General features: G+C 43.4%; 1 protein-coding gene across 1 annotated transcript; it reads left to right on the forward strand.

Annotated features, from left to right (window-relative positions):
- Positions 1-3629: 3629 nt before the first annotated feature.
- MRPL45 (mitochondrial ribosomal protein L45) lies at positions 3630-11374 on the forward strand. The gene is made up of 8 exons (XM_059670784.1): positions 3630-3791; positions 4693-4870; positions 5298-5415; positions 6687-6785; positions 8942-8990; positions 9968-10117; positions 10555-10728; positions 10908-11374. Exons 1-8 carry the CDS (start codon positions 3726-3728, stop codon positions 10992-10994), a joined length of 921 nt encoding a protein of 306 aa, XP_059526767.1. The 5' UTR covers positions 3630-3725; the 3' UTR covers positions 10995-11374.
- The last annotated feature ends 1404 nt before the right edge of the window (positions 11375-12778 follow it).

The following is a 12778-nucleotide window of genomic DNA, read 5'->3' on the forward strand; positions in this document are numbered from 1 at the left end:
ATCTGGGTTAGGAGCTGTCTTGCTTTAGGGACATTGCACTGGGGTGGACTCTGGGGGCAGGAATGCTGTTGCCAGCACAAAGAGCAGTTACACGTAGCAGGACTCTGCTAGGTTCTGTACATCCCTTCCAGGGTCATCGGGCTTGGAAGCAGTGGCCATAACTAACCAGAATGGGAACATGTATTAACTCATTTAATGATTTAATAACAATTCCATGAGTTAGGTAGGTTTTTACCCCCTTTGTATAGGTGAGGAAAAGAGGTGGAGCCAAGATGTAAACTTAGGCACAGTAGCATTCTCAACCATTATGTGAGAGTCATAGATAGTTAACTCTTGGAGTGACAAAGAAGCTCTGCGAACATTGTTAGCTGGAAATCACTTGAGAACATTTCCTAGAAAGCCAGAATTCTTGGCTTTTCCATGCCACTTTATCTTGGAGAATTCACTTCTGTTCTTCATGCTCTCAGGGAAGGAACTACAACAGGAATACATGGCAAGCGTGTTGCTTGCATTGTGATCAATAAATACATTGTAATCAGATTCGTTCAGTTCTCCAGAAGGATTTTTCTTCTTTGAATCAACTGTGCTCCTCTTAGAATGCAGGCTACCAGAAAGAACTGCAGGAATTTCGATCTTAGATGCCACCTGCCCCTGGAGATATCCCATTCTTTTTGGCTCCGTTTAGAAATTCCAAAATTTGGAGAAATAAGAAATCAATTTGGCCTTCTGCTTCATCATATTTCATCTGGGATTCCATTCACTTATTGAATAAATACATGAATGTCTACTATGTGCAAGACTGTCCTTTGCAAGGCTGAGCCCCTAACCACTTTATTCCTCCCTCTAATTGCACGAGTTTCCTTCTCTTGCTTTTTCTGAAATGTGAATTGCTAGGGTTACAGAATTAAGAAATATCCCGTGGTGTTACTTTCCCAGCAGGCAGCTCCCAATTTTCCATGGAGTTAATGAGATAGAAAGATATGAATTTTCCAAAAGAGCAGCTAATAGGAAAAGGGAAGCTCATTCATTCATCTCAGAATGAATTAAATGATGTTAACTTCCCTTATTATTTCATTCAGGCTGACAGGAAACCAATTTGCATTCCTTGAGAAGCTGATCAAAGGGCAGGCAGAGGATGACCTGTGATGTGTTGGCTACCATGTGAGGCCAACATAAACTCAACAGTGGAGCAGATAATCCCAGACAGATTATATCAATGTTCTGTATTAATCAATAACTACTCAGTGGAGTGGGTTTTTTTTTTTTCACTTCGGTGGTGAGACAAGTAAAATAAAAATTTCATGTTTTATTTTCTGGGGCATAGATTGACAGAAGTCTGTTAAGAAATGACTAGAGCCGAAACCGGTTTGGCTCAGTGGATAGAGCGTCGGCTTGCGGACTGAGAGGTCCCAGGTTCGATTCCGGTCAAGGGCATGTACCTGGGTTGCGGGCACATCTCCAGTAGGAGATGTGCAGGAGGCAGCTGATCTATGTTTCTCTCTCATCGATGTTTCTAACTCTCTATCTCTCTCCCTTCCTCTCTGTAAAAAATCAATAAAATATATTATAAAAAAAGAAAAAGAAAAAGAAATGACTAGATATCTCTATTTAACTACTTAATGATATATGTTCTTTAATTAATACATACATATGGCAACTAACTTCATGTTGCTATTAGTGTGTAATGCTATAGGTTCAGTGCTGTGGCTAGGGCTGATAGGGAATTCTTACCTTTGAAGAATTTGCAGTAGAGTTGAGAAGTCAAGATTTAAGACAATGCATGTGATCCCCAAACCCCAAAGTAATCTCTCTCTTTCCTTTCATAGTCCTTAGCATTTTACTAATTGCTACCTGGAACTTTGTAGCAATTCTATTCCAACCAGCAAGCTCTTTATTATGTACATACCATAGTTTCTGACTCATTGCAAAATACTGTAGGTAAGTGCTCAATAAACACTAATTGTCAGGATAAGATAAGAACCTGTGGGTAAGTGGAAAGGGTTTGCCATTTAGCAATGGTTACAGCACTGGATTTTCCAGGATGATGCCAACATCATGCATCCTTAAACAACTGAGTGTGAAGCAGGACAGTCAAGTAATTCATGGGTTCTAGAATTAGACTGCTTGGATTTGAATCTCAGTTCTGCCAGTTATTAGCCATCAAATCTTTTTTTAAATTATATTTTTATTGATTTTTTAAAATATATTTTATTGATTTTTTACAGAGAGGAAGGGAGAGGGATAGAGAGTTAGAAACATTGGTCAGCTGCCTCCTGCACACTCCCTGTTGTGTATGTGCCCACGACCAAGGTACATGCCCTTGACCAGAATCGAACCTGGGATCCTTGAGTCCGCAGGCCGATGCTCTATCCACTGAGCCAAACCGGTTAGGACTATTTTTATTGATTTTAGAGAGGAAGGGAGAAGGAGAGATAGAAACATCAATGATGAGAGAGAATCATTGATTGGCTACCTCCTGCCTGCCCCACATTGGGGATGGAGACCCAGGCATGTGCCCTTGACCAGAATCGAACCCAGGACCCTTCAGTTGGCAGGCTGATGCTATATCCACTGAGCCAAACCGGCCAGGGCTAGCATCCAATCTTAATTAAAATTTGTAATTTCTCTGCGACCCAACCTCCTATGTAAAAGGAGAATATTACTCTTGTTTGTGGTGAGAAGTAATTTTTTTAAAATTTTTTATATGTATTTTATTGAGTTTTTACAGAGAGGAAGGGAGAGAGATAGAGAGAGTCAGAAACATCGATGAGAGAGAAACATCGATCAGCTGCCTCCTGCACATCTCCTACTGGGGATGTGCCTGCAACCCAGGTACATGCCCTTGACCGGAATCGAACCTGGGACCTTTCAGTCCGCAGGCCGACGCTCTATCCACTGAGCCAAACCGGTTTCGGCAGAAGTAATTTAATTCATACATGTAAATGCTTAGAAAATTGCTTGGCACCCGGTAAACATTTCTAAGTGTAAACTATTATTTGTTCATGTTAACCCCATACCTCTGTCCCAAAATGACAGATAAGAAATGTTTTTGTCGTCCACGTGTCTTTTGCTTCAATAAACGCAATAGCCAGTATGTTTGTTCAATAAACATACTAGTCATCTGACATTAAGAAAAAATTTTCTTTACACAGTACAGATTGGGAAAACTAGGGCTTAAGTTTAAGGTCACACAGCACATTGAGGTCAGATACAGACCTAGAAACTAACGTGATTGCCTATCTGGGATCAAAGTAGGCATTGGGAAAAAACACTGGTCTCCTTAGAGCCACACCTTTTCATCAGCCTCCGAACTGAAACCAGGTGCAGCGCCGGCCCAATCACATAAGAATGCAGCCACTCGGGGCCGCCTGCACGCCTCCTGCACAGGGAATGCAGCAACTCCCGGCCGCCTGCAAGCCCCCTGCGCAGGGAATGCAGCAACTCGGGGCCGCCTGCACGCCTCCTGCGCAGGCGCAGCTCGCGCTCCAGCGCTCCCGGGTGGGCGCGTGACAGCCGTGAGCTCCCCCCTCCCCCCAACGCCGTCTCAGTGCGCACGCGTAGTCTACACGCCACGCGCACGTGCGCGTTCACGCTGCTCACACTTCGGCGAGGGGCGCGCGCCCTGGAAAATTCCACACCCGAGCCAGCTCCGCCCTCTGCGCCTTCTCCCCGGTCCCAGGCTCTTCGCTCTTAGTCCCCAACCCAGAAGCCTTTGCGCGGACAAGATGGCTGCCCCCATGCCGCGGGGGCTGTCTTGCTTATCCAGGGCTTTAGGATGGTGGTCTCGACAGGTGGGTAGGGAGGGGGCGGGTAGGGCTCCAGGGGCTGGAGGAGGAGGACAGGGGAGAGGGAAATACTCCCTTCGCAGTTGTCCTTGGTGAGCTTGGAGGGTACGAGTCACTCCAAGGCGAGGGAAGAGTTTAAGGTAGACGGGGACCCAGCGACTGAGCTAAGTGGCTAAGAAGCGAAAGCCTCGGTAGGGCCAGGAAGGGGAGCAAATTCCCCGGGATTAAGGTTCTGCGGTTTGGTCCGGGTTTGTTTGGCGGGAAGGGTTTAAAGGTAATGGTTTGGAAGGTGAGCTCGCTTCCCCTTGATTCTATAAACGTCCTAAATGGAACACCATCTGCCACTGTACCTGCCTGAGCAAACCTCATGGTCAGAGAAAAGAGAACTGGCCTTTAAACAGCTGATTAACCAGTTGGGAGCGATAATGACTGACATTTACAGTGAGGATTCCAATAGAATGAGCAGAATGTAATCTCAGTAAAAAATAAAATAAAATAGAAGCGATGCCAAGACTTTTCTTATGCTTTAATAATAGCGTCCTGCTCATTTCAGCCTCGGGTCGGTGTTTAATCCCCATCAGACTGAAGGTTCTTTGAAAGCAGAAGCCTTGCTTTAATCACTCTGTATCCCTGGGAGTTGGCATAGGCCTGCACTATGGAGAATACCAAAGGGAAGCCTTTAGTAAATGTTGAGGCGTTCGTAAAAGTTGCTTACTAGCTTCTAGTAAGAAACACCCATAAATGTTAAAGTAGTAATGCATTCCTTCCCTCCCCTCCCCCAATAGATGGCTTTGTAATTGTTCCTAAGTCATTCTTTGTATAGTCCCTTTTGACCTTTGCTTAGAGTTTGTTCAAGATAGTAGTTTTTTCCAAGTTTACCTATATCCTAACCTTTCCTGCCTTCCAGCCCGTCCTGGTGACTCAGTCCATAGCTGTAGTTCCAGTGAGAACTAAAAAACGTTTCACACCTCCTACTTATGAACCCAAATACAAATCAGAAAAGGAATTTGTAGAACATTTCCGGAAAGCAGGAGTTGTCATTCCTCCAGAACGTTTGGAGCGTCCCATACATCTGGCCTGTACAGGTGAGGCATGGTGTTTCTGAGACCTTGACCCATTCCCCTTCTGTCAGAGATCATCTGGAAAGTAAAATGATTTGGACTATGGTCGGCACTAGTTAATTAACCACAAAATCAGTGGATCAATAGAGCCTCAATAACGATTTACTTTGTATGCACTGTATTTCATGAGGTCATCTTTGATCTTGTTTTCCCACTATTCTTTGAAGGCAAAGGTGAAATTTCCCCATTTTGTACAAGAAGAAACTGAGGCTCTGAGAGGAGACTTAAGTTACCTTATTCTGTTTTTTCTAATGTAACATGATTCCCTCTACATGAAAGCCTAGTTCATTAGTCTACTTTATTTAGGATCCCTCCTAATTTTATGTGACCTCAAGATGACTTTTTCTCAGTCTTTCAATGCTTTCTTAGTTGTCTCCTTCTCTCATTTCAGGTAATATCTTTGACCCCTATGTGCCTCCAGAGGGTGATGCTCGGGTGTCATCTCTTTCAAAGGAAGGACTGGCACAGAAAACTGAACGATGGAAGAAGAATGTGGCATCACAGTTGTCGTAGGTGTCTGAGACAACTGGGAGCTAATATTAGAATAAAGTTTCTTGTTGCTACTTTATTCCAAAGAGATCATCTTGGGCTAATTGGATTGGATAGAACTCCCGTAACAATTTGACATTATTTTCTTTCTCTGTAATTGAGTCCGTAGTTAATGTAGAATAATATGGGCATTCTGATTCTTAGCATCTCAACCTTTATTGGTTGTTTTTGTCACATCAGTTAGGGAGTTGACTTTGAAGTTTGTAGGACTTTTAAAAAATATATTTTTAAAATTAAAATAAATTTTACTAAAATATATGTTTACTTAATTATTTTTTTAAAATATTTTTAAATTGATTTCAGAGAGGAAATATATTTTTATTGATTCCATACTGGCGGGGAAGTTTGTAGGACTTTTTTTTTTTTTTATCACATATTTTGTTTTATTATTATTATTTTAATATATTTTTATTGATTTCAGAGAGGAAGGAAGAGGAAGAGAGATAGAAACATCAATAGTGAGAGAGAATCACTGATTGACTACCTCCTGCACACCCCACACTGGGGATTGAGCCCACAAATCGAGCTGTGATCTCCTGGTTCATAGGTCGATGCTCAACCATTGAGCCATGCCGGCCAGGCCTGAGTCTTTTTATAAGATATTTTTATTGATTGATTTTAGAGGGAGAAAGAAACATCAATTTGTTGTTCCACTTATTTGTGTATTCATGCACTGACCAGGGATTGAATTCGCAACCTTGGTGTATCAGGATGATGCTCTAACCAACTAAGCCACCCAGCCAGGGTTCATTCTGACTCTTTAAAAATATATATATATCTTTATTGATTTCAGAGAGGAAGGGAGAAGGAGAGAGAGATAGAAACATCAATGATGAGAGAGAATCATTGACCAGTTGCCTCCTGCATGCCCCCTACTGGGGATTTAGCCCACAACCCTGACTGGGAATCAAACCGTGACCTGGTTCATAGGTCGATACTCATAGGGCTCATTCTGACCCTTGAGCCTTTCTATGACACCTGTGTTTTCTTTCTTAGTGCTTATCGGATGTTTTCTTTGATGCCAGAATTATGAAATTTTACTATAAGAAACCTTGGTCTTTCTTTAGAATGATTAATTAAAATGAGAGGTAGAAGGTTGAATTCATAGGACTTGACACATTTAAAAAACAATTACTGAATAAATAATTAGATAGACATTAATGGAGGTTAAGCTGCGAGTTATAGAATTGAGTGAAGTCTTTAAAAATGATTCTCACGCTTAATTTTACAGCGTACGGAAGATAAGAGAATATGATGCTAATTTTAAAATAAAGGACTTCCCTGAAAAAGCTAAGGATATCTTCATTGAAGCTCACCTTTGTCTAAACAAGTAAGTGAACCCCCTGTCTTATACTGTACCCATTATGGTCTCATAGCCAGCAGTACTAAAACCATGGCATCATTTGCTCTGGTCTCTGTGATCCACCAGTCTGACCAAAATGTGCAACCTCAAAATTTTGGAGGGCAAGGTCCCAACTATCTGCCCTAGCACCAGCCATCCACTCCAGAAACACAGCCACTATCCCCACAGTCATGACAGGGCTGAGGGAAGAGGGATGATAGATAGTTTGCACATATTGTTCTTCTACCCGAGATCACTAGCCCCTCCCCTCATCAGGCACTCCCCTGGTTGTTATAAGTGTCCAGTCAGAATTCAGAGTTCTGAAATGGTGGTTCTGGTCATTTTTTCTAAGTTACCAGTTGTTCCAATGGAGGACCAACCCTAGCGCTTCCTATTCATTATTTTGCTTAATGTCTCGAGTCTGTTGTTTTTACTGGGTAGATTCCAGGTCTCCTTTTGAAATGTTTAGTTGTAAGCTCATCTTCATTGGAGAATGTTTCTTCTGAGGAAATCCTAAACAGCCTAAGTTATGAACATGCTCCCAGAGAGGTCTTGTGTGTGTTTCTGCCAGATACCTCAGGGATATCATTGACCAGGTATCAATTTTTATGTTAATTTCTTAGCTTAGGAATTCTTACACCATAAGTTTCATATCCACATTTGCGTATAATGTGGGCTTAGAGCTTTAATTTTTCAGTTTCTTTGTTTTTATTTTTTCTCCCACGCACAGCCCTAGACAGAGAGAAGCATTATCTCTAGGTTGGTGGGCTGTTTTTCTAGTCTCTATTTCCTGCAGGTGCAGGACTCGTTTGGTCATAGCTTTATTCAGGGATTTCAGTTCCAACTCCCTGTTTTTGGAGGGTCCAGGGTTTTAGGAGGAGACCAGCCCCTAGTCTTCAGACCCTATTTCTGGATCCCTTCGTCATCCCTTGTGCTGTCGTAGCAGATTGTATTCTTTCCATCTGGTGTTCGTTCCCTCTTCCTCTCTGGCGTCTAGGGATTTACCTATCTTTCTGGTGAACTAGGACAGTGTATTTAAAAATGTGTGTGTGTGTCTGTGTGTATCATATTCTATCCTACATTTCTAGATGTTTATAGTGGGTGTAGTTTTACATTAGTTCAGTCCATAATGTTATCAGAAGCAGATGTCTTTATTTTTAGTGTAAGTTCCATTGTAAAATAGTAAGTGAACTCATAGAAAAGGGAATTTATTTCTACTGAGGATTTCTAGGTCAGTATAGTGAGGAGGAAGGGTTCATTCAGAGGTGCCAGACACAGTGGTTGAGGTAGCTATCACCACAATTCAGCATAGTCTAGTCTAGAGCTACAGCAGGAGAAATGAGTTGGAATCTTTTCTCTTAGAAATAGAGGTGGGAGGGAAGCTGATAGAGCTAATTCCGTACCCATTCTGGGATTAGAGTCAAGAATTCTAAAAGGGATAAAGGCTTAAACTGCCCAGGAAGTATTAAACTGTGAGGGAAAGTCATGAATATGTACATAAAGAAACTAATCTGTACTCTTAGGTTTATATGAAACTCCTCAGTTAGGAATCTTCCTAAAATCTTATGTGTACAAAGGCTGAGGTTTGCTCTCTGTTTTCTTACTCTTACTGCATAGAATCAGCATGACTAGGACACAGTGGCAGTAACAAAGATGGGCGTGGGGGAGGGGAGCATGGACCAGAAAAGATAGATGATTACCTTTGGCGAGGTTCAAAGATGAAGTGTAAGGTGTAAGATTCAAGGCCCAGCCAGTTGGCACTGGTGATGTGTCTGCGGTAAGAAGAGAAGATGAGCTTTTGATTGTTATGTTGGGTTTTGTTCCCTGTTGCACCTTGGAACAAAAACTAGTCCCCATGTCAGCGTCTCTTGCCCATCTTAAGGATGTATATGATAATTTCAGAGCAATTTCTTTCTGCCCCTGAGATTCAGACCTAATTTTACTCGGCTGTGGAGCTCAGGGTTTTCTGGTCAATCAGGTTGCTGTTCATCTTGTGTCTCCAGGACTTAGCATATCACCTGGCCTATGGTAGGAGTAAAGAAAATATTTGTAAAAATGAATTGTTTTTCATTTTCAGGGTCATTTTCAACTTTCATACAGGTTATCATAAAAGCAGGAGTCAATGATATGTATCTCTTTTTTAGCTCAGACCATGACCGACTTCATACCTTGGCAACTGAAAACTGTTTTCCGGTAGGTTCTCGCCTTAGAATTGTGGGATGCTGAATGGGCATATTATAGACATCACCTTTGGTTTTCTTAAGTAAGATCAGTTTTGAAAATGCAGGAAGTTTAAAGCAAAAGCTGAAGTTCCATTGTTTTTGCCTGAATGATAATGACCTGATGTGGACTTTGGTAAGGGCCATGCAAATGAGGAAGGAGAAAGTCCCTCAGCAAGCAGTTCTGAAACCTTAGGTGTGGATCTTGAGCTCAGGGCGTGGGCCACAGTAGGCCAGCCTACACTTGCCTACACTATAAAAAGGATTTAACGAGCATTCACAAGGCCTACGTTGTGTGGTAACGGGGGTGCTAGGTACTTTGGGAGACCCCCAAGGAGGGGGACTTTGTGATTCAAGAATAAGAACTTCAGTTTCTATCAGTTCGGCCTTATCTCCCTAAGGAGAGGAATAGTTAACCAAGTCTCACAGTGTAGGATTTTATATCCCTGTAAAATCCCACTCTTCTCTGCTAAAAAGGGGAGGGGGACAACCTATATGCAATCAGCAGTAATATATGCAATAGTTACCAGAATATGAAAGTGTATGGGAGGTTGGGTGGTGAACACACAATGTAATATTCAGATGATGTATTATAGAATTGAACACCTGAAACCTATATAATTTTATTAATGAATATCACCCCAATAAACTCAATAAAAAAGGGAAAAAATCAAGCTGTCACTTTGGAGTGTGGTTTTCATTGATTTGGAGATGGGTCCTCAAGGAGGTAGGTTGGTCTTGAGTTGTGATTTAAATGAAAAGAGGGTTGTTGTGAGGTGGGCTTGAGCAATAGTTCAATGAGAACTTGGGATGGTTGAAAAGAAAGCATTTGGTGGGAAATGTTGCGTGTTGGTTGTAATATTGCAAGAAGAGAGAGCAGGTGTGGAAGGAAGCACCAGCTTTCCTAAAAGGAGGGAAAACTCAGTAGGACTTGTTCTCTTCTGCCTGCAGGACATGGTCTGGGACCTCCAATATAAGACCGTCCGCTGGAGCTTCGTAGAGTCTTTAGAGCCAGCCCAAGTGGTTCAGGTTCGCTGTTCAACTATGGTGAACCAGGGCAATGTGTATGGCCAGGTCACCGTCCGCATGCATACCCGGCAGGTAGAGTCACCAGTCTGCATTCCTCCCAGCTGCTTTTCTGCACTTAGGTTGGGCACCTACCTCTGGAATTATGGCCACAGCTCCCCAGGACTGTGGGTTCTAAGGAAAGGTTTACTGTGGTCTTCCCTGCCCTTTCCTGACACCCTTCCTACTGCTAGAAGTTAGCTCTGCGAGGACAGATGCAAGGATATTCTCTCCCACCCTTCTTAGTCTCAACTTCCTCCCTCCCTCTCCCCCCCCCCCCAGTCAAAAAAATACTTCTAAAAGTAAAGTGTCAATAGTTGATAAGTTAATCTAGATTCAGAATTCTGAGATAATTTTTCTACCCATTAAAATGTTTTGTTATGGTTGTCTTTTAAATGGTTGTGTGCAAAAAAACAAAACCAGACACAACAGTTCTGAGGATTAACTGGCCAGACTTGCTTTCATCCTTGCAGACTTTGGCCATCTATGACCGGTTTGGCAGACTGATGTACGGACAGGAAGATGTGCCCAAGGATGTCCTGGAGTATGTTGTTTTTGAAAAGCACCTGACAAACCCCTATGGAAGCTGGAGAATGCATGGCAAGATCGTGCCTCCATGGGCACCCCCCAAGCAGCCTATCCTTAAGGTAAGGCAGCTTGTGAGATTTAAAAGAGCTGAGGCCATAGTAGTGGTATCCTATCAGTTCTGTTAGGCGCCCCCTCGTGGAGAGAGGGGGTGATACAGCACCAGGGAAAGGGTGGGCATGAAGGTGAGTGGGTGAGCCTGGGGCTTGGATGATAGATAACTCAGCTTCCTGCTTTTCAGACGGTGATGATCCCTGGCCCCCAGCTGAAACCTGGGGAAGACTATGAAGAGCCACAAGGAGAGGCCCATAAGTCTCAGCTAGCCTGATGGCAAAAATGACTCCTGGGGTGAAGTATGGCTGATGAGGTGGCTGGGAGCTGTGACCTCGTCCATCTCCATCATGCTGTAGAAAGAACCATCTTTGTTCTCTCCTGTTCTGCTGCGGTCATTACAGCAGTCTCATCCTCGATAACCACAGCTGATGGCCGGGCCCAGGTGGGTGGCTGTTATGCACAGCCCTGGACCCACTTCTTTTAAGTTGTATATCTACCTTCTGGGTCCAGATGAAAGACACTGTGTTTCAGAGAACGTCTGACACCAGTTTTTCCTGCCACAGGGACTGTCAGGAGCAAACTGGCAGAATTTTCTCTCTTACCACGGGACAGGGATCAGAGTTTGAAATAAAGCACTCCTGCAGTGTTGGATCACTTGTGGCTGGTTCTGTCCATAGTCCCTGGTTCAGGCTAGAGGTGGACCAGCCTTCAAATGGCAGTAATGGAAAACAGGCTTAATTGTGAGTGATGTGACTTCCAGGAAATCCAGCCTTGGGAAATATAATTAGTATTTATAAGAGATGGTATCATTTCAGAGGATCTTTTCTCATACACTGACTCCCTGAATCAGCATTCGTATGTCACAGAAGAATGTAAATCCAAAGAAATCATTTCTCAGCCTTTGGAACGTGTTCCTAATTATCAGCTGTGCCCTGGTCTGATCCCAGGAAGCGTGGGGGAAGTTCATCCATTGGGGTAGTCCATCTGTAAAACTTGGTTCCCTGACTTCGATCGCCTTTTAGAGAAGGCGACTATTTTCAGCCCAACCCTGGGAAAGCAAAGGCACCAGACTATGGGTCTGTGTAGAGTGAAACAGCCCAGCCCCTTCTTGTTCCTCAGCTCCAGCTGGACTGTCAGGAGGAGGTGGGACTGCCCAGGTGTCCTGTGTCATTGGAAGTTAATGACAAGGGAAAGCAGTCTGTACCCAGCAGCAAGCTTGGCTTATAGTACTATTGCTTCGTCAGCCCAGTGCGGCCTTCCCTGGAAAAACAGGACCTTAATTCTCATACTTTGTATTTTTCAAGCCTAGAATTTTCTTTTGAGGAGTTTGTAAGTTAGGGTAAGGATTAATCTGTTCTGACCTTGACCTGAGAGTAGAATCCAAATAAACTGTAATCGGTTGAGAATAATCTAACTCCTCAGTCCTTCTAATGCTACCGTCTCAGCAAAGCAGCAACCGGATCACGCCTCACCAGGGAAGATGGTTGTTTTTGCAACAGCTGCTGCATGCTGGCTATGGAGACAAGACGTGTAGGCTTAGGGAAGAGGCAGCATTGATGGGTTAATCCAAAACAGCCACTCCCATCATGCTGCTTAGTTTCAACCTCTTTGGCTTAAAATGTACATCATTTTGCAGCCCGTGTAAGGTTTGGCCATTTCCTATTTGTGTGATCCCCAGATTAAGGCAAAATGAGATGGGAAGTGCTTTGAGCAGGATCCACAGCCAGGAGGAATAATGGGAGGCAACCCAGGTTGGGTAGGGAAGCAGAGAGACAAAGCACACTTACTGGGCAAATGATACATTGATTCTCCGAATATGTGAAAACAGTGCTTTAAATAAGCTGTTTCACCCCACTCCCCTAGATCTGTCTCCGGGGCCTCTAGATAATCCTAAATAGCAGTTACGCAGTAGCTGCCACAGGGAGCCAGAGGATAAGTGCAGTTTTCGTTTCCCCTTGGGATCAAATCCAGATGAGCGGATGGCCCAGATGTGCAGGATTGGCTAGAAGGACCCGGCAGAGCCCATCTGCAGTGCCAGCCACAGACTGGAAGTCCTGA

This window comes from Myotis daubentonii, chromosome 16 (genome assembly GCF_963259705.1).
Source record: "Myotis daubentonii chromosome 16, mMyoDau2.1, whole genome shotgun sequence".
In the NCBI taxonomy this organism is placed as follows: domain Eukaryota; kingdom Metazoa; phylum Chordata; class Mammalia; order Chiroptera; family Vespertilionidae; genus Myotis; species Myotis daubentonii.

Excerpts from the sequence above, each read along its gene's own strand:
- MRPL45 (XM_059670784.1), top strand. The coding sequence starts at position 3,726 with ATGGCTGCCCCCATGCCGCGGGGGCTGTCTTGCTTATCCAGGGCTTTA. Across the intron at positions 5,416-6,686 it reads AATGTGGCATCACAGTTGTC|CGTACGGAAGATAAGAGAAT; the intron begins GTAGGTGTCTGA and ends TTAATTTTACAG. Across the intron at positions 6,786-8,941 it reads GCTCACCTTTGTCTAAACAA|CTCAGACCATGACCGACTTC; the intron begins GTAAGTGAACCC and ends TCTCTTTTTTAG.